This window comes from Gopherus flavomarginatus, chromosome 2 (genome assembly GCF_025201925.1).
Source record: "Gopherus flavomarginatus isolate rGopFla2 chromosome 2, rGopFla2.mat.asm, whole genome shotgun sequence".
Taxonomy (NCBI): Eukaryota; Metazoa; Chordata; order Testudines; family Testudinidae; genus Gopherus; species Gopherus flavomarginatus.
Genome location: NC_066618.1, coordinates 19,118,953 through 19,138,522, shown reverse-complemented (window position 1 = coordinate 19,138,522; position 19,570 = coordinate 19,118,953). Strand labels below are relative to the sequence as shown.

General features: G+C 45.0%; 1 protein-coding gene across 5 annotated transcripts in view; it reads right to left on the bottom strand.

Moving 5' to 3' along the window:
- DPP6 (dipeptidyl peptidase like 6) overlaps positions 1 to 19,570 on the bottom strand; it is a 792,069-nt gene that overhangs the window by 71,058 nt on the left and 701,441 nt on the right. For all 5 annotated transcript variants that reach the window (XM_050940410.1, XM_050940409.1, XM_050940406.1 and 2 more), the window contains 2 exons: positions 12,776 to 12,899; positions 11,821 to 11,859 (listed from right to left, as the gene is read on the bottom strand). In XM_050940410.1, the coding sequence (XP_050796367.1) occupies positions 11,821 to 11,859; positions 12,776 to 12,899 (163 nt within the window). The remainder of the gene's footprint in view (positions 1 to 11,820; positions 11,860 to 12,775; positions 12,900 to 19,570) is intronic.

Genomic DNA, 19,570 nt, shown 5'->3' with positions numbered 1-19,570 from the left:
AAACTGGCACACTTGGACTGTAGTCAATAGAGGTACAGAATTTGTACTATTTGTACAAATTTGTACTAATGTAGCAGCATTTCTCTTGGCAGTGGAAGTAGACTTGTACAGATTGGTGTAACAGATTACCTGAATCTGTTTCTAGGTACACAGAAAAGTCATACATCAGACAAATGATTACTGGCCTTCATCAGTACTCCTGTGAGGTTATGAATGGTCTGTTTGTTGTACCTGCTGGTAGAAAAACTCCCTGAATATAGTCAGGTTTTTTTTAAGAACCTGTAGTTGTGTTACAGAGACTCAGTATGGACGCACACAAAAAGAGGCCACTGGGACAGAGATTTTTGGGATATAATCTTTTTATTGTATACAGCAGCATTAAGGATCTTGAAAACAAACCTGGCCTGAGTTAAAGCTGATGTGTGCAATATTTTATCTTCTTAATGTAAAGAGAAAAAATGAACTGGAAGGATGTGGGCAACTATCGTGTATTTTAGGCCGCAATTTGTCAAGTCAGTCTGGAAAAATACTGGGACCCTTGCTATAATCACGTGACTGTCTGAGTTTTATCTGACCTTGCATAGTACAGTAAACAGGGCCTTTTATGGTGCCTACAGGATTGTTGCTTTGTGCAGCTGCGCGCGTGATAGTATGCTTTTGTCAATTATATGATCAGTATGTACAACGTCAGTATGCATGGCTAGTCTTATGTAACTTAATTTACTATATAAGGAGGTAGAAGTAAAAATAAAGAAGAAGATTTTTTACTTGCTTACAGCTGTGTTGTGTGTGAGAATTTTCTGTGCTCCGCATTGAGACACCACAATTGGTGACCCCGACGTGATCCGATCCGGCAGGACCTGGTCGGAGTGCTCGAGAGAAGAAAAGCAGAGGTGGTGGCCGCGGCAGGAGGTACCGAGGGGATATCGGCTCCTGGTCGTCCGAGAGTGACGTTCGTGAGCTCACAGGTGAGCGGCCGCATATTATAAAGAAAATATGGGTTCTGCATTGTCAGTAGAGGAGAAGACAGTGCACGAATTTCTGTTGCGTACAGCAGAAAGGCAGGGAGAAAAGATTTCCCCTGAACCACTGTCCCGTCTGCTTAAATGGGGGCAGCGACGAGGATTTTTTATCACCCCCGAACACTGTCTTCGACAAGACTGTTTGGGAGCGACTTGGATCAGATCTGTGGGAGTCGGTTGCCCACGGTAATAAGGAGGCTGTCTCCCTTAGTCAAATATGGTGCAAGGCAAAGAAAATAGTGGAGACACTCGCTGCCGAGGCAGGAGTTCAGGCCGCCGTGGAGGAGATCTTCCGATCGAAGAAGACGAACGAGTCGCCTGCGGTGCCGCCTGAGCCGCCCGTTGTGTCCCCGGCTGGGGATAAGGATGAATCGTCTGTGGTGCTGCCCGAGTCACCCGTCGTGTTCCCGGTCGGAGCTAAAGAATTTTTTGCACCAGGAGAGGACACGTTATCCTACGCTCACCTGGTTTTTGACCCTGATGGGACTGGTATTGATCCTTGCACGGTCCCTCTTCCTCCGGATTCGGATAACTCTTTTGGCAAAATGGATATCGATCACCCTCCCTATTTGGAATCCGCGGAATTTCATGAGGAGATGAGACGGCAAGGATACCAGCTGCAGGAGATGTTGAATCACTTGTCCCTATGGCGGGAGAGCCTGTCCCTCCTCAATCTCATCTTTTAAAGACTTTGCAGGACTCTGAGAAATATAAGGCCCATAAAACTAAGCCACCGGATCCCAACCTCGCATTACGGGCGGGTCACGCCGCTGCCTGTCTCACCTGTGGACCTTGGGCGTGTGGTATCCATGGAACTCCATCGCCGGATGCTCTTTGTCTTCGTTGCTATCTTTGGTGGGATGCATGGAGAATGTGGCAACCACCAGGTCGACCTTTGGAGCAACCAACCAGGTCGACCTTTGGAACCTTCGAGCCACACCAATCCTTTTCTTACTCAGCCCCCGCGTTCCGCCCCGCCCCCCCGCGTCAGGGCTACGCCGCAGTCCGCCAACCGCCCGGCCGTGTATTCCTCTGCAGGCGCTGGAGCGGGCTTCGCCTGATCCGGTCCGACGATGGCATGGACTTATAAAAGAAGCACGCATAGAAGGAGAATTTCTACCCAGTGCCTTTCCGGTTATTACGCCGGACCAACAACCCCCCGGCGACAATGGGCACCATTGGATTGGAAACTCATTCGTGAGGCACAGAAGGCTATAATGTCTTATGGCATGAATATCCATATGTGCAGTCCCTCGTGGAGCCGTATTTGTTGGACAGGCTATGTGCCCTTACGATTCGTCAAAGTTTGCTGATATGCTTTTAACACCACTCAACGGCTGTTGTGGAAGGATAATTGGTTAAAGCATGTGGAGCTGGCTATACTACGAATATTGAATTGGATATAAATAATCCGTTACGTTTTGCTACTCAGGATATGCTTATGGGAACTGGTGCTTATGCAGATCACAACGACAAGCCCCCCTTGACCCTCGAATATTACAGCAGTCGCAGAGATTGGCTTTTGGCCTCCTTTTAAAGATGTGCCTCAAATTGGTAAACCGATTCCCACGTATGCAAAAATTGTCCAAGGCCCTTCAGAGCCTTATTCAACATTCCTTGACCGACTTCGAGAAGCAGTAGATCGCTCCCCCAACTTTAACAGCCGAGGCGAAAACAGCCGTTGGGCTCGATCTTGCCACGCAGAATGCCAACCCGTTTGTCGTCGTATCCTAGCCACCCTGCCAAAACTGCTTCCTTGACTGAGATGGTGGAGGCCTGCAGCATAGCGTCAATATATGAAGAACGATAAAGCAGAGATACATGCAAAGGCCCATGCATCCGCATTGGCGGTAGCCCTTAACCTTTGGTAAGACCCGGTAAGCCTTCCCGCCCGTCCGGAGTTTGTTTTGCATGCGGAAAGCCGGGGCATATGAAAAAGGATTGCCAAATAAAAATGCGCGAGCGGGGACTGAAAACACGACAAGGCTTTTGCGGGAACCTGTACCGCTGTGACAAATTTGGACACCGTGCATCCGAGTGCCGGTCTCGTTTCAAGAAGGACGGTACGACCGCTTCAGGAAACGGGAGCGGAGCGCCCGCCGGGGGGGCGCGAAGAATACAAGTTCTCTCCAACCCCAAGCCGGTTGTTTGGAATACCTCACAGGAGCCACCCGAGGATGCCGGGAGTGGACTTGGCCACAGCCGCAGATATAACGTTGGACAACGATAAGGTTCCAAAGTCGTTTCCCCTCGGTAGTGAATGGCCCCCTGGGATACGGACTTAGTGCTCTTCTAATCGGCCGTTCCTCTATGTCTAAAACAAGAATCTTTGTGCTACCTGGCCTTATTGATGCAGATTATACTGGAAACATCGGAATAATGGTCCGGGCCCTCTTCCTCCCAGTTAATATTGCAGCTGTCACTCGTATCGCCCAGCTGATTCCATTCGCAGTTCCGTGCCAAAGACTAATTAACGGAACGTGGCCCTCATGGATTTGGCTCTACAGATTCTCCACAGGTAGCTTTTTGCCATGACAGTAACTCAACGTAAACCTTCCCGATGGTGTGTCTACATGGCCCTGATGGCCGCCAGATCCGACATGATGCCCTTTGGATACTGGAGCTGATGTGACTGTTGTCCCGATTCAGTTTTGGCCCGCTCCTGGCCCTTACAAGATGCGCGACCTCGGTTAGGGCATTGGTGGAACCCAACCCACTCACATCAGTACGTATTATATCACAATTTGCGACAATGAGGACCCTACTACAACCGCAAAGGTGCGTCCTTATGTTCTTTCTGCTCCCGTTTGGCTCTTAGGCCGTGACTGTTTAAGCCAGTGGGGAGTCGTTTTACAAAACTCACCTTTTGATTAGCGGCCATTGAGGGGCGGCCGATCCTACGAATTGGATGGTTAACCTCTACTCCAGTGTGGGTCGCTCAATGGCCGTTACCAGCTACAAAGCTCCCCATGTACACGAACTGGTCCAAGAACAACTTGCAAAGGGTCATCTCGAACCCTCTCTGAGCCCCTGGAATACTCCAATTTTCACTATCCCCAAAAAGTCGGGAAAATGGCGTCTGCTGCATGATTTGCGAGCAATAAATGCAGTTATGAAGGATATGGGGGCCCTCCAGCCGCTTACCCACCCCTACGATCTTCCTCCGCGCAACTGGCCTTTACTTATAATTGATTTAAAAGGACTGTTTTTTCTTTAACAATTCCTTACTTCATCCTGGCGACAGGGATAAATTTGCCTTCTCAGTCCTTCGTAACAAGGCTGAGCCAGCTCAACGATATCAATGGACAGTGCTTCCGCAAGGCATGAAAACTCACCCACCATCTGCCAGTTTTACGTGGCCTGGGCATTACGGCCCCTTCGTTGTGCACATCCCGACTGGCTTATTTATCATTATATGGATGATATCCTTTTTGCTGCAGCAACTCTTAATTCTGAAACAGCTATCTCCGAAATTACCTCTGTATTGCAGTCTGCTGGCCTCACTATAGCTCCGGACAAAGTTCAGCGACAAGCGCCTTATTTTTATTTAGGCATGCGCATTACGGATTCCATCGTGCGACCTCAAAAACTGACTTTTAATCTTACTATTCACAAACTTGCATGATGTCCAACGTCTGGTCGGGCGACTTACACGTGGGTCCGTGACTTTGCGGCATTTCTAATGAGGATCTTGCTCCCCTTCTTCAACTTTCTTAAGGGGCCGTGATCCAGCTGAACCTCGATCCTTGCAACCGCACATGAAGCTGCTCTTCGTACTATTGCCGATAAGATCACCCTTCGGTATTCCGGTCGTATTCTTCGGGATCGCCTGTGTCCCTGGCAATACTCTCCAGAGATACCTCCCTGGAGGCGCTACTTTTTCAATGGCTCCCCGATCTCCCTGATCCCCTTGTTTGCCTTGAATGGATTTTTCCCTCTTCCCAACTTTCCAAGACGGTTACCACTCGACTAGAGGCTATTGCATCACTTCTTCTGACGCTCGCATCTCCGTACTGTTGCATTTACCGGAGCTGATCCTGATGGTATTTATGTGCCTTTTAATGCTCCGTTATTATCTCACATTTTGGCACTCTGATGTTTCTTTTGCTGTTGCCTTATTAAGTTATACTGGTCGACTTACCACCCCTATCCCCCTCACCGCCTTTTATCAGTTCCAATTCCTTTGAAAAGGGCGTCATGCGACATCTTTCCCCTGTCCAGGGACTTACTGTGTTTACCGATGCAAGCGGCAAAATGGCTCGCGCCGCCTTTTGGGTATACTGCTGCCTGGCATCATGAATGGTGGTCGCTGAAGGATCTCTGCAAGTTTTTGGAAATTTCAAGCCATTATCGTGCCTTTGCTAAGTGCCTACCCCCCCCTTAATTTGTCAGTGACTCCCTTTAGCTGTGGGTGTTACGAGCCGCTTGGAACGTTCTCTTTTTGAACAAGGTGCCTAATCCTGTCCTGTGGCAGGCACTTTTAAACTTTGCATTTCCTGATGCCCGTTCCTGTCCTTATTTTATTACTCATATTCGCAGTCATTCTGGTATTGTGGATGGTCTGGCCCAGGGCAACGCCATTGTTGACCAATTGGTTTGGTTTCGGTCCATTCCCCCTGATTCTTTTGCTCAGGCTTGTCTTTCACAATGACTTCTTTCACCAGTCCCGCCCGGCCTTAGCTAGACAATTTTAAGCTTCCCTTTATCTACTACCCGTGCCCTTGTGGCCTCTTGCCCTAGTTGCCAGCAACATGTTTTGCCCCCTTCTCTTGCCTCTGGTGTCAACCCTCGCGGTTTGTCCTCCTTACAGATTTGGCAAACTGACGTTACCCTTTTTTCTGGGTTTGGCTCCCTCAAATATGTTCATGTTACAGTGGATACCTTTTCAGGATTTATATGGGCAACGGCATTGGCCAGTACTGGCTCCCGAGATGTTATTAAACATTGGCAGGTTTGCTTTGCTGTTATGGGCATTCCCGCGTCCATCAAGACTGACAATGGTGCTGGATATATTTCTCGTCGTACAGCTCGCTTTCTTTCTCTATGGGGAATTTCCCATGTTACCGGTGTGCCTGGCAACTCCACCGGCCAAGCTATTGTGGAACGTTCTCATGCCTCCCTGAAACTTCTTTTGTTAAAACAGAAAGGGGGAGTTGCCCCCGATGCTGATCCATTGTCCCGTACACCCCATGCTCGCCTTTCAAAGGCTTTATATGTGCTTAATTGGCTACAGGTAGGACCCCATAATGTCCCACCAGTTATGCGGCACCTTGCTGGTGCTACGGGCCAAGATTGTCAGTTGCCCCGTCCACAAGTCCGATGGTTTAATTATACAGATCAAAAAGTGGCAAGGTCCCGCGGATTTATTAACATGGGGAAGGGGTTATGCTTGTGTCTCTACTGCTACAAGTCCTAGATGGCTGCCCGCGAAGTGGGTTCGACCGTGGCTTGCCCGCAGTAACCCGGAGCAACCACCGAGTGACCCACCGAGTGACCCGGAGGACGCAAACCAGGACGACGATATTCCAGACCTTCGTCTTCTTTTTATTTGAGATCAAGATGTGTTGGATAATTGGACTATTGTTTTGTATGATTTTAATGCCTGCTGCAGCTGCGCCGGATTTAGAACAGCGCTTGCGCTATAATATTTGGGTGCGACTGGCTAATGTGCTTAATCAATCTGAATTTTGTTTAACTGTTGCACCCGATATGCATGGCTTGTTGGGCACATGCCTTGTGCCTGTTTGTAAAGCACCTGAAGATTTACCTATACCGAAATCTTCTGGCTTGTGTAATTTGCAGTGGTATCGGACGGCGTCCAATGAATCAATAATACAATATTCCCAGCTGTTTAATTGGGGTGGTACCCCCCGTCTTTCTCTTCCCCCGGACGCTGTGCAACTTTATACCCCCTTTGTTGCCAATCATCCCAATAATACGTGTGCGCGCATAGTAAATTGCTCCAATCATCGCCCAATAAAAGGCTGCCTGCGCACTGGGCCAATACGCTGGAATTGTACAACCCCTCAAAATGTAACCAGTAATTATGCTCATGTCCCTTTGCCTAGTGGGTGGTTTTTTACCTGTGGAAGTCGTACGTTTAATTATATTCCTGCCAATTTGTCTACTACCCAATGTTGTCTTAGTCGTTTGGTTCCTATAATGCCTTCTGCAACCTTGCTTGATCGAACCACCCACTCACGAGTTAAACGGCGTGCTTCCCCTTTAACCCCTGAATGTAATGGGAATGTGACCTTGCTTAGTAAGGCTGAATATGTTTCTTTAGCTGCTTCATTGGTGGGTCTTCCGGGCTTGGCAGTAGGATATGGGAATAATTTGGCCGAGCTTGCCTGTTTATTGGCTAAAACCATTAATACCACATCTAGTGCTATTGGATTATTGAACCAGGAACAGCAGGAATTGCGGCACGCTGTCCTGGATAATAGAGCAGCTATTGATTTTTTGTTGTTGCAAGAACACTTGGGTTGTGAAGCTGTAAAGGAAATGTGTTGTTTTAATTTGACTGATAATAGTAATCGTATTCAACAGCAAATTGCTATGCTTAAGGCTTATGCGCTAAGCATAAAACAAAACGATGATCCCCTGTGGGCTTGGCTCGCGGGTTTTGGTTGGCCCAGTTGGCTTGTGTCTTTAGCTCATACATTTATTATTGTTTTGCTGGGCATCCTGTTATTGATACTTTTCATTCCTTGCATAATTCAGTGTATTCAGCGCAGCTTGCAGCGCCTTGTAGACTCTGCATTTAATAAAAAGGGGGGAATTGTGTATTTTAGGCCGCAATTTGTCAAGTCAGTCTGGAAAAATACTGGGACCCTTGCTATAATCACGTGACTGTCTGAGTTTTATCTGACCTTGCATAGTACAGTAAACAGGGCCTTTTATGGTGCCTACAGGATTGTTGCTTTGTGCATGCTGCGCGCGTGATAGTATGCTTTTGTCCAATTATATGATCAGTATGTACAACGTCAGTATGCATGGCTAGTTCTTATGTAACTGAATTTAACTATATAAGGAGGTAGAAGTAAAAATAAAGAAGAAGATTTTTTACTTGCTTACAGCTGTGTTGTGTGAGAATTTTCTGTGCTCCGCATTGAGACACCACAGAAGGAGATGCAATTTAGGTTCACACAGTATAGTACAAAAATACTAAAATTGGCACTGAAAGAAAAATTAGCATGGTGCAGATGAAAATAAAAAGTAAAATTAACTCTGGATGCAACCATTTTCAGGGAGCAAGGCTAACTTGGGGGAGGAAGAATTCACTCATGCATTAAGAGGCAGGATGAACCAGAGAACAGGACTTGGGAGAGTGCAGTTCCATTCCTTGGTTTGCCACTGATGTGTTGTGTGACCTCAGGTAAGATACTTCACCTCTGTCTTTCCCTCCCACCCTTTGTCTCTTTAGACCGCAAACCCTTTGGTGCAAGGACTATCTCCTACTATTTCTGTGTACAGTGCCTCGCACAATGGGGCTCCAATCTTAGCTGTGGCCTCTAGGTGCTACTATACTGATTATAATAATTCTGCAGAGAGATCAGTGGAGAAAAGCAGGGAGCTTTGAAAGCCAGTTTAAGTAAGGGTCAATGTGTTTTTATTTATTGGTATATATAGTTTTGTTTTGAATGAATTTGCTCTTGTTCATTTTACAGGCAAAGGGCCTAGGCGTTTCACATGGAAACAGATAATCTGAACTACCCTGTCTATCTCCTATAACTCCTATGATGCCCTCCCTGCTCCCTTTGCACTTTTCAGGACAGTCCTGCCATTTGTCTGCTTGAATCAGCTCACTCCGGAGTCCCACAATGAATAATTTCATCATGTGGGTTTCAGTGAGATGTTCATTTTTGTTGGGTATATACAGTATCTCACTAATTCCCAGCATGATGGCCCCATGAATTATTTTCATGCCAAGAATGGCAGCTTTCAGTAGCACCTATGGTATAGGACTCTCACAGATGAGTGTGGCTTTTTAACCCTTTGCATTCACCTTTCCGTGAGATTGTGGATTTGGGGAATTTGCTGAAATGTCTGTATTGTGGTTTAATATCAGTGAAAACCATCCCCATCTCTGAGGCCAGAGGGTCCACCCCCAACAATATTAGAACACAACATAAATACTCTGATTAACTGGGTAGCATGTGTGTGTCTATGTATATCCCTGCTCTCTACAAGATGGTTTCAGAACTGCTCAGCTAAGTGCCATTAGCCCCACGCTGCTCATACCAGACAAGAATTCCCCTTTAGCTCAGGCAGGCAGGTCCTATGCTTTTTGAAGTTTTGAATCATGAGGCTCTGAGTTCTATCCCTGCTGTGCACCATGGTCACTAGCAACTTGAAGGTGATAGCAGTGCAGCAGTAATGAAGTCCAAGATAGCTAGGCATTTTTTATACTTCATTGGTTCTAAATGCAAAATCCTCACTGAAAGTTGAGTGTAATGGGTTAAAAAGCCAGACTCGTTTGTAAGGTTCGCAGAGTAATGGCTTTATTGAAAAAATTAACTGATGCTGCATATTAACTACCTGTGAGAGAACCATTCCTGGGGCCATCTTGCCATGGTGATGGGAACCAGGGAGGTTGAATGAGGTTTTCAATATCTCACTGTAACACACACAACAACATTCTTCATTATAGGACCAAGGCTGAGCTGAGGGAGCTATGGAAATAGGAGGACTGGTGTGAAGAGTACAACCCCAGAGGAACAAAATCAGGGACGCTGCTGGGTGAGTAAAAAATCAGGGGTGAACCCGTGCTCAGACAAAGTACGAGGTGTTGTCAATTCTCTATTTCTGTGTAAAACTCTTGGCTTGAAATCCTGGTCCCACTGAAGTCAATATGGTCAGGATTTCACCCTGGATTCCACTTGCCTATTTAAAAAAGTTAAATTTAAAACAAAGTTATATTTACAAGAAATAAGTAAATAAACCACCACTGAAACTCATTGAAAACCAGCCTTCAGAGGTACCTGTTTTTCCCATTGCTTTCTCTACAGAATGAATTACTCCCTTTGATTGTTGCCCTTTGCTTCCTGGAAATGGGTGTCTCATTGGAGTTAGGTAAGGGCTATCTACAGAACACTATAAGGTTCATATAATATTTATTATTTCCTGCTGGAGGAACAGACGCCTGCTGAAGGTAAGCAGTGTGACAGCAGGGAAAGACTCCATCATCTCTTCACTGCTGGAGCCTTTCCCTGCCAGGGTACAGACTCCGGCAGTGGGTAAAGACTTCGGCAGCAGGGAGACAACAGAGGAAGGCATAGCCTTTCCCTGCTGCCTCCCCCATGCTAGAGCCTTTCACTGACTTGTGCAGCTACACACCACAGCTACACATGCTGCACAGAGCCGGCTTTAGAAAGTGTGGGGCCCAATTAGAATAGTTTCGACGGGCAGGGCCAGCTCCAGGCCCCAGCGCACCAAGCGCGTGCCTGGGGCGGCATGCCGCGGGGGGCGCTCTGCTGTTTGCCGGGAGGGCGGCAGGCAGCTCCAGTGGACCTCCTGCAGGCGTGCAGGCTGGTCCCGCGGCTCCAGCAGACCTCCTGCGGGCGTCCCTGCTGAGGGTCCGCTGGTCCCACGGCTCCGGTGGAGCTCCGCAGGCACGCCTGCGGGAGGTCCACCGGAGCTGCGGGACCGGCGAGCGGCAGAGCACCCCCTGCGGCATGCTGCCGTGCTTGGGGCAGCGAAATGGCTAGAGCCGGCCCTGTTGATGGGGCCCCAGTAGGGATGACTCACCTGGCGGCGCTCCAGGTCTTCGCTCCGGGTCTTCCACAGCACTGAAGGACCCGCTACCAAAATGCTGCCGAAGACCCAGAGCAAGTGAAGGACCCGCCGCCGAAGACCCAGAATGCTGCTGGGTGAGTAAAAATTAAAAAGGTGCCTAAATTAGTCGCTCTTCTTTAGGGAGCGGGGCCCTCTTAGGCGCGGGGCCCAATTCAGGGGAATCGGGGGAACTAGCCTAAAGCCAGCCCTGGCCAAAAGTGGTGTGTACCGTAGACTTATGAGCCTAAGTACCATTTTCAAAAGTAACTTAGGCACTAAGTCACTTTGATTTTAAAACACAACTTGGTAATTAACCAAGAAATAACATGAAGTGGAGAGCTGCTATGCTCTTCTAATCACCCTGGTGTCTGGCTACACGATTTGCCTTAACTTCCCACCCCACCATAAAAGTCTCCCCCTTACTCTCACAGATATTGTGGAGCACACAACAAGCAGTAATAACTATGGGAATATTGGTTTTGCTGAGGTATAACCGAGTCAGTATGCACACCGCCAACTTAATGTGCTTAGTGGGGACACACACAATCTGACTGTATCAAATCAATTTCTAAAAAAATTGACTTCCATTAAATTGACTTAATTTCGTAGTGTAAACATACCCTTAGACTCCTAAGTCACTTAGATCCTTTCTGAAAATTGGACCTTTGATCATTTAAGTGCAATGGGTAGAATTCACCCTGTGTAGAGTGGCCAGCACCACTAAAATCCAATGTAAGCCCCGAAATAAGGCTTAATCAGGGACTTCAGGAGGGGACAGGCCATGTGCTGACTCTCTGGAATTTCACCCAACACTTGTTTTTCAGGTTGTTTAAATCCAAGTTCAACATATGCTCGAATTATGTTTCCAGCCACTGTAGTCTGCTATGTAAGAAGGCGTCTCAGATACATTAGGTGAAGATGCCCCTTACTTCAACAAGAAGAGCTTGTATATTCTGTTAAGAAAATCTCTTGCAGGGAAAAACATTGGAAAATATAATCATGAAAAGAAGATCACAGTTACCTGTCTGTGTAGCCAGGCTTCACTTTCATCTTCATGTTTCTAAAATGAAAGGACAGAATTAAAGAGTTTGCACGGGTTACATTTTGTTCATCAGCGCAGAAAGCAGTTTGACTGAATTTGAACAGGGGTGAACAAGCAGCGAGAAACTGTTCAAGCATGCTTCTTTCAGAACGTAATCTTGGGCTGCTCTTCTTGTCCTCTATTGTTGCTCTCTGATAAACAAGCAAGTGAGCATATGGGAAGGCATGTTATCCTACTGCCAAAAAAATGGAATTCAACAGATACATTACTCCCTAAAGAAAGATAGCAATTTAGTTGTTGTTACACTGGTCCCAGTAACTTCGTGTGAGGCCCTGTCTACACATAGCATTTGCACTGATTTTAATTTAACTATAGTAGTTCAAAAACTGAGCTAGTTAAATGGGTGCATCCCCATGGTGTGGATGTAGTTATACCAGTTCAAAGTTATTTATATGTTGGTACTGAAACAAACTATAGTGATATAAACGTCTTTATGTCTGTATAAAAGTGCCCACATTAGGGAATTGCAGCAATTTAATTAAATTGGTACAAAACTGTGTATAGACAAACCCACATATAATTCTATTGAGCTCAGATATTAAAAAGGACACCCAGATTGAAAATAGTAGGGGTATGTGAGTGAGTGAGTGCGTGACAGGGAATGTACCTACATTCTCTCTCCCTATATGTAAATACACATACACATATATATTGTACAGATAGGACTGGATTGTGCCTAGCTTTTCTGTAGGGGGCCACAATCAGCCCAGACCCCTTACACAGTAAATATCGTATACGTCTCTTATATTCTATCTATACATAAAGTACTGGGTGTCAGGTGACCCACTTTCAGATGAAAGAACTGAAGGATATTCTCCCCCAGGGATTACAAACATGGAAGGTCAAACAATCTTCTTTTAAGTGTCTTTCCTACCTTTGTGCAGACTCCAGTGGTAGCATCACACAGCGTCAGGATAGAAACGTTCTGTGCCCTGTTCAGCCAATTTACTGCCACTTTGGTGCTAGTTGCCCATTTCACCATGGTTATGTAATAGTCCCTGAAAACATGTAAATACGCTCAGCTATCATTGCTGCAGTGATCATTTACATCACTAAAGTACGTGAAAGAGATTCTAATGCCACAGCATTTTGCAGCTCAGCAGATCACTGTGGTTTGTGGATTGTACTATGAATGGACAGGAAAGGAAAAGTCTATTGTTATTAGAACATTTCTGTCTTGATCTTTCTAGGGCTAGTTATGCATTCATATGAACACCTGAAAATGGCATTTTTAGGGCTATGCATGTACCTGCAACTTTGCACTCTGCTTGCCAGCTATGAAAATAGAGGGGTCAGATCTACCAACACAGCATCACACACGTTATTCAGGACCTCCCAAGAATAGGTGGAAAGTGCATTGGGCTACATAGCCAAGCACATGTGACCAAACAAACAAATTATATGGACCGTTTCCACTCTCATATAGAACTATTTGCCTTTAAATATGCATATTAGTTAAAATGTCTGTTAGGGTGTGGGGAGGAATAGAAAGAGATGGCTTATAGATTCTCGTGACTGGCCCAAGAGGTCTGACCCAGCTAAGGAACAAATGAATCCCCCATTCAAATAGACCTCTACAACCAATATGACACTATAGTGGCTTAGTAGCAGAGCCACGCTAAAAATAAACTAGTTTTATGGAGTGGAAAATCAGACTGTAGGTGTTTAGCACAGCAAAGATTTGTATAAAGAAGTCAATGGAGCTGCACCAGTTTAGATCAGAACCTGGCCCACAACCTCTGTCACCATCTTCTTGTCACTAAACGTTTACATTATGGTAGCTCTTCAGGAGCACAACCAGTTTGGGTCCCATTGTGCAAGGTGCTGTTCAAACATATAACAAAGGACAGCCCCTGCCTCAATAAGCTTATAGAAAACAAGGTGCAGCAGCTGGCTGATACAAACAAGCAGGCTGGGGTGGAATGGACGAGATGTGTAAACAAATACCCATAACAGGAGGTGCAAATTCTTAGCCAGTTAGTGGCAGCAATCATAAGTCTCCATCTTCAGTCACAGAGGGATTAATCTAAAGGGTGAGACTCTTGCTGAACTGACAAATGTAGAGATATAATAATATAGTGGAGGAGTGTATGGGCCAAAGGACCCTTAAATTATAATACAATGACTTTTCATAGTGTGTAGTCTATAAAATTTTTATTAGTTCATTTGTTTGCTATAAAATATGTATAAGGAGTTGTTGCTCTCATTGGGATTAATGTGCTGTGTCACTAGAGAGTACTCTGTATTCTGGCAACAATTCCCATACAAAGTGCAGAGAAAGGGCGAAAGCAACAAAGATCTGTTTGTCTAGCAAAATAACAAGCTGGAAATTAATTTTGTAGCTTTCAGCAATATTTAGAGCATGAATTTGGCTGGGGAAAAACAACCGAGTTCAGCTGCGTGCACAATGCTGGAAGACAGGGCACCTTTGGGCAAGGTAATAGTGTCCTGGAAATTCAGTGGCTGAAATAAATTGTGATTTTACTCAATATCAGCTGTAGCACATTCCCTATGTGGGGGGAAAACGGTCATGCAAAAATAAATTGTGTTAAAAAAGTAACAGTCAGCAGCAGGTTTGGCAACAAATAAACATAAATAAAAATATTAAAAAAGCAAGAGTAAACTATTCATTTAGGACAAATTGTTGATTGGAGCATTTTTCCGTAAATCCCATTGAGAATCTGAAGTAAATAATGTAGTGCCTATCTTTAAAAAAGAGAAGGAGAAGGATCCAGGGAAGGCCAGTCAGCCTCACCTCAGTCCTTGGAAAAATCATGGAACAGGTCCTCAAGGAATCAATTCTGAAACACTTAGAGGAGAGGAAAGTGATCAGGAACAGTCAGCATGGATTCACCAAGGGCAAGTCATGCCTGACTAACCTAATTGCCTTCTATGAGGAGATAACTGGCTCTGTGGATGAGGGGAAAGCAGTGGATGTGTTATTCCTTGACTTTAGCAAAACTTTTGATACAGTCTCCCCAGTATTCTTGCCAGCAAATTAAAGAAGTGTGGGCTAGATGAATGGACTATAAGGTGGATAGAAAGCTGGCTAGATCATCAGGCTCAGCGGGTAGTGATCAATGGCTCCATCTCTAGTTGGCAGCCGGTATCAAGTGGAGTGCCCCAAGGTCAGTCCTAGGGCGGTTTTGTTCAATATCTTCATTAATGATCTGGAGGATGATGTGGATTGCACCCTCAGCAAGTTTGCAGATGACACTAAACTGGGCGGAGTGGTAGATACTCTGGAGGGTAGGGATAGGATACAGAGGGACCTAAACAAATTAGAGGATTGGGCCAAAAAAAAACCTGATGAGGTTCAACAAGGACAAGTGCAGAGTCCTGCACTTAGGATGGAAAAATCCCATGCACTGCTACAGACTAGAGATCGAGTGGCTAGGCATCAGTTCTGCAGAAAAAGACCTAGGGGTTATAGCGGACGAGAAGCTGGGTATGAGTCAACAGTGTGCCCTTGTTGCCAAGAAGGCTAACAGCATTTTGGGCTGTATAACTAGGGGCATGGCCAGCAGATCGAGGGATGTGATCATTCCCCTCTATTCAGCATTTATGAGGCCTCATCTGGAGTACTGTGTCCAGTTTGGGGCCCCACACTACAAGAAGAATGTGGAAAAATTGGAAAGAGTCCAGCAGAGGGCAACAAAAATGATTAGGGGGCTGGAGCACATGACATATGAGGAGAGGCTGAGGGAACTGGGATTGTTTAGTCTGCAGAAGAGAAGAATAAGGGGGGATTTGGTAGTTGCTTTCAACTATCTGAAAGGGGGTTCCAAAGAGGATAGATCTAGACTGTTCTCAGTGGTAGCAGATGACAGATCAAGGAGTAATGGTCTCAAGTTGCAGTGGGGGAGGTTTAAGTTGGATATTAGGAAAAACTTTTTCACTAGGAGGGTGGTGAAACACTGGAATGGGTTACCTTGGAAGGTGATGGAATTTCCTTCCTTAGAGGTTTTTAAGACCAGGCTTGGGATGACTTAGTTGGGGACTGGTTCTGCTTTGAGCAGGGCGTTGGACTAGATGACCTCCTGAGGTTCCTTCCAACCCTGATATTGTACGATTCTCTGATAAATTTTGATGTCACACAAGCTGGCTGGGATGTAACAACTAAAGCTCTTATCTTAGAAACTTCACGTATTAGTTCAGGTCCAATATTATCTCCCTTGCAAAAAAATAAAGATGGGAGTGGAACCTCAAATTCTCTCCTTATCACTTACCTCAGCCACATTGCCTACAGAACACGACCAGCTGGCAATCTAGCTAAGTACGTATGTGGCCTCCATTTCCACAGTATCTGAGCACCTCCCTGTGAGGTAGGGAAATGCTATTATCCCCATTTTACAGTTGGGGGACTGAGATACAAGGAGACTAAGTGACTTGCTCAAGGTCACACAGGAAGTTTGTAGTTGAGCATGGAATTGGCCCTGGGTCTTCAAAATCTCATGCTAAGCACTGGATCATACTTCTTATTACTTAATAAGTAGGCAAGTGGCAAACTGAAACTCCTGTTTAGTGTTCAGGATTCCTCATTTCTCCACTTGCATTACTGAGTCCCCCCCTGACATTTATCTATCCACCTAGTCCATCCTATCACAATCCTACTGTGATGTTATGGACACTGTCATAGATCACTGTTGCAACCACTGTTATATATTTGCAGCTAATACTGTATAAAGGTTGTCATGTAAAGGGTCTATGGAGAGGTTATGGTTTGCTGGTTATGATTATGCTGTCTATATGTGTGTATCATTTTTGCAGTTGAAGTTATGAATATTGGCTCTATACTGTCTGTATTTCAAACTTATGCTATGCTTCTGGGTGACACTCCAGACAAGTTGGTGTCAGCTCTGCCTAGCCTGCTTGATGGCCTATTAAGAACCATCAGCTATACAACTGACCCACTGAGAGAAGGCAGATATGCCTTGTGACTCAGCAAAGTATGCAGGGACTTGCCCATGTGATTCCAAACTCCATTTTGCTGTAATTTTCCACAGTAAGAACAAAGAAGTGTTCTTACACATGGAAAAGACTATAAAAGGCTGATGCGTCATCTCCATCTGGTCTTCAATCCTGCTTCTTACCTCTGGAGGGACTTTGCTACAAAAGGAAGCTCTACACAAAGGACTGACGACCCATCCCAGCTGTGGATGTACTCCAGATACTTGATTTGAACCTGCAGTTTATTCTATCACTGCTACAAGACTGAACCAAGAACTTTGCCATTACTGTAGGTAATTGATTCCATTTAACCAATTCTAGTTCTCATCTGTATCTTTTTCCTTTTATGGCTAACCCTTTAGATTTTAGATTCTAAAGGATTGGCAACAGCGTGATTTGTGGGTAAGATCTGATTTGTATATTGACCTTGGTCAGGGGCTTAGTCCTTTGGGATCAGGAGAACCTTTTTTCTTTTACTGGAGTATTGATTTTCACAACCATTTGTCCTAATAATGAGTGGCACTGGTGGTGATACTGGGAAACTGGAGTGTCTAAGGGAATTGCTTGTGTGACCTGTGGTTAGCCAGCAGGGTAAAACCAAAGTCCTCTGTGTCCGGCTGGTTGGTTTGCCTTGGTGTGCATAGAAACCCCAGCCTTGGGCTGTAACTGCCCTGCTTTAAGCAATTTGTCCTGAATTGATACTTTCAGCTGGTTCCCACCAGAACCAGCATCGTTACACCTAGATTGCCAGCTCACAAGGGGAGGGATCATCTTTTTATTGTTGTCTGCACAGCACCCAGCACAATGGGCCCTCGATTCTTTATTGTAATACAGATAAAATAGTAATTGTATTTGTAATACAGATGGAATAGTAATAAACAACAACAATAACGAATTTCATTTCTTCTCACAGGAAATTCTCCTGTAAGGCTTAGAACTCTTTCAGGAGATATTTGGAGCCCTTTGAAGAGGATCACATCGCTTCTCACAGCACAGATCATCTCACTGTTTCATCATAAGACATTTACATTCCCATAAGTACATGTATGGTTTGCAGCTAGGAATCAAAAATCCAAATTGTGCATGCACACAATAGGGATATCAGCCATCACAAAAAAAGGTGAAACATTGCTTGGCAAAATGACACACAACCTTCCATTTTGTGATCTCAACGCATGTGCAGTCAGTTCCTAACTCAGATCCTAGTGACTGGGCTCCTTTCTTAGTAGCATATTTGTTGATGACCTGTGCAAGGGCCAGATGCAATCGCAGTCTCCGCACTCAAATGTCTGCTCTCGTAATGCACCACTGAGGCACACTTATGGGGTAGATAGGAGACGGGACCATTGCCCTGCTCCCAGGATAACCAGCTGATGGATCTGGCTACTTGCTACAGCCGATTTAAAGTTTTGCATCACAATATTTTTTTTTGTGATGAGCTTGCTTTGCAACAACAAAATATTTTTGTTTTAGTCCAAATTTTCTGGCTTTTCAACAAAAAACTGACACCAACATTTTCTATACCCTCTTCCCCCTTTTTTGGGGGGGGAGTAACACTGTTCTGGTTTTGGTAAAAATATTTAGTCTTCAAGTTTTGATAGCCAATTTTTTTTAACCAAAACCTGAAAGTTTTTAACAAAAACAGTATTCAGAAACTAAACCTTTTCTTTGATCCATTTTGGTTTTTAGTTGTAAAAAATAAGTAATTTCTCAAAATTCCTGTGGAAAGTAGTTTGCATTTTTACTACTAGCTCTTCCAATTGCCTTGAGGAGAACCCCATACTAAGAAGATCCCCCAGCACACCAGGAAGTGCCACTGACTGCATATATCTAAGTGAATCAATTGAGTGTATGTTAGGTTTATTTACACTGACTTCTTTGTTTGTAGATCCTTGTGAAAAACAATCCTTTCCTCCCTGAAACTCTTTTCAGTGACTAAGACCTGGTCTACACTATACCATTGAATTGACCTAGCTATATAATTAAGCCAACCTTACCTATGGTGTTGACACCACTAGGTCAACAGAAGAATTTCCCCATCAACCTAGCTACTGCCTCTCAGGGAGATGGATTACCCATGCTGATAGGAGAACCTCTCCTGTTGACATAGATAATGTCTACCCTGAAGCAGGGGTGGGTAGGAGGTGAGAGATAGCTCAGTGGTTTGAGCATTGGCCTGCTAAACCCAGGGTTATAAGCTCAATCCTTGAGGGGGCCATTTGGGGATTTAGTTGGGGATTAGTCCTGCTTTGAGCAGGGGGGTTGGACTAGATGGCCTCCTAAGGTCCCTTCCAACCCTAATATTCTAAGCACTACAGCTACACAACTGCAGTAATGCAATGTTTCAAGTGTAGGCAAGTCCTAATCCTATAGGAGATCCTCATTGTCTGGTCCAATGAAATGCAATCACACTAAGCCCCTCATTTCAGAAAAATATATACATCATGAAAATGTACCCCTGAGACTAGCAGCACCACTTGTACTATGATCTGGAAATGTTGTTTTTGATAAAATATATAGTCATTAATTATGGTATATGTTGCATCATGTATATCAAATAAATTATTTTAATCCATGATTAACCCCACACTACACATTTATTAGCATACTAAGATGCTGCAGTTCTATAAACTGTTATAACAATACAACTATGTTAAAGAATTTTAGCTTGCACCTCTTTGCATACAATGCTATTTCCCAAACAGCAGTCCAACAGAAA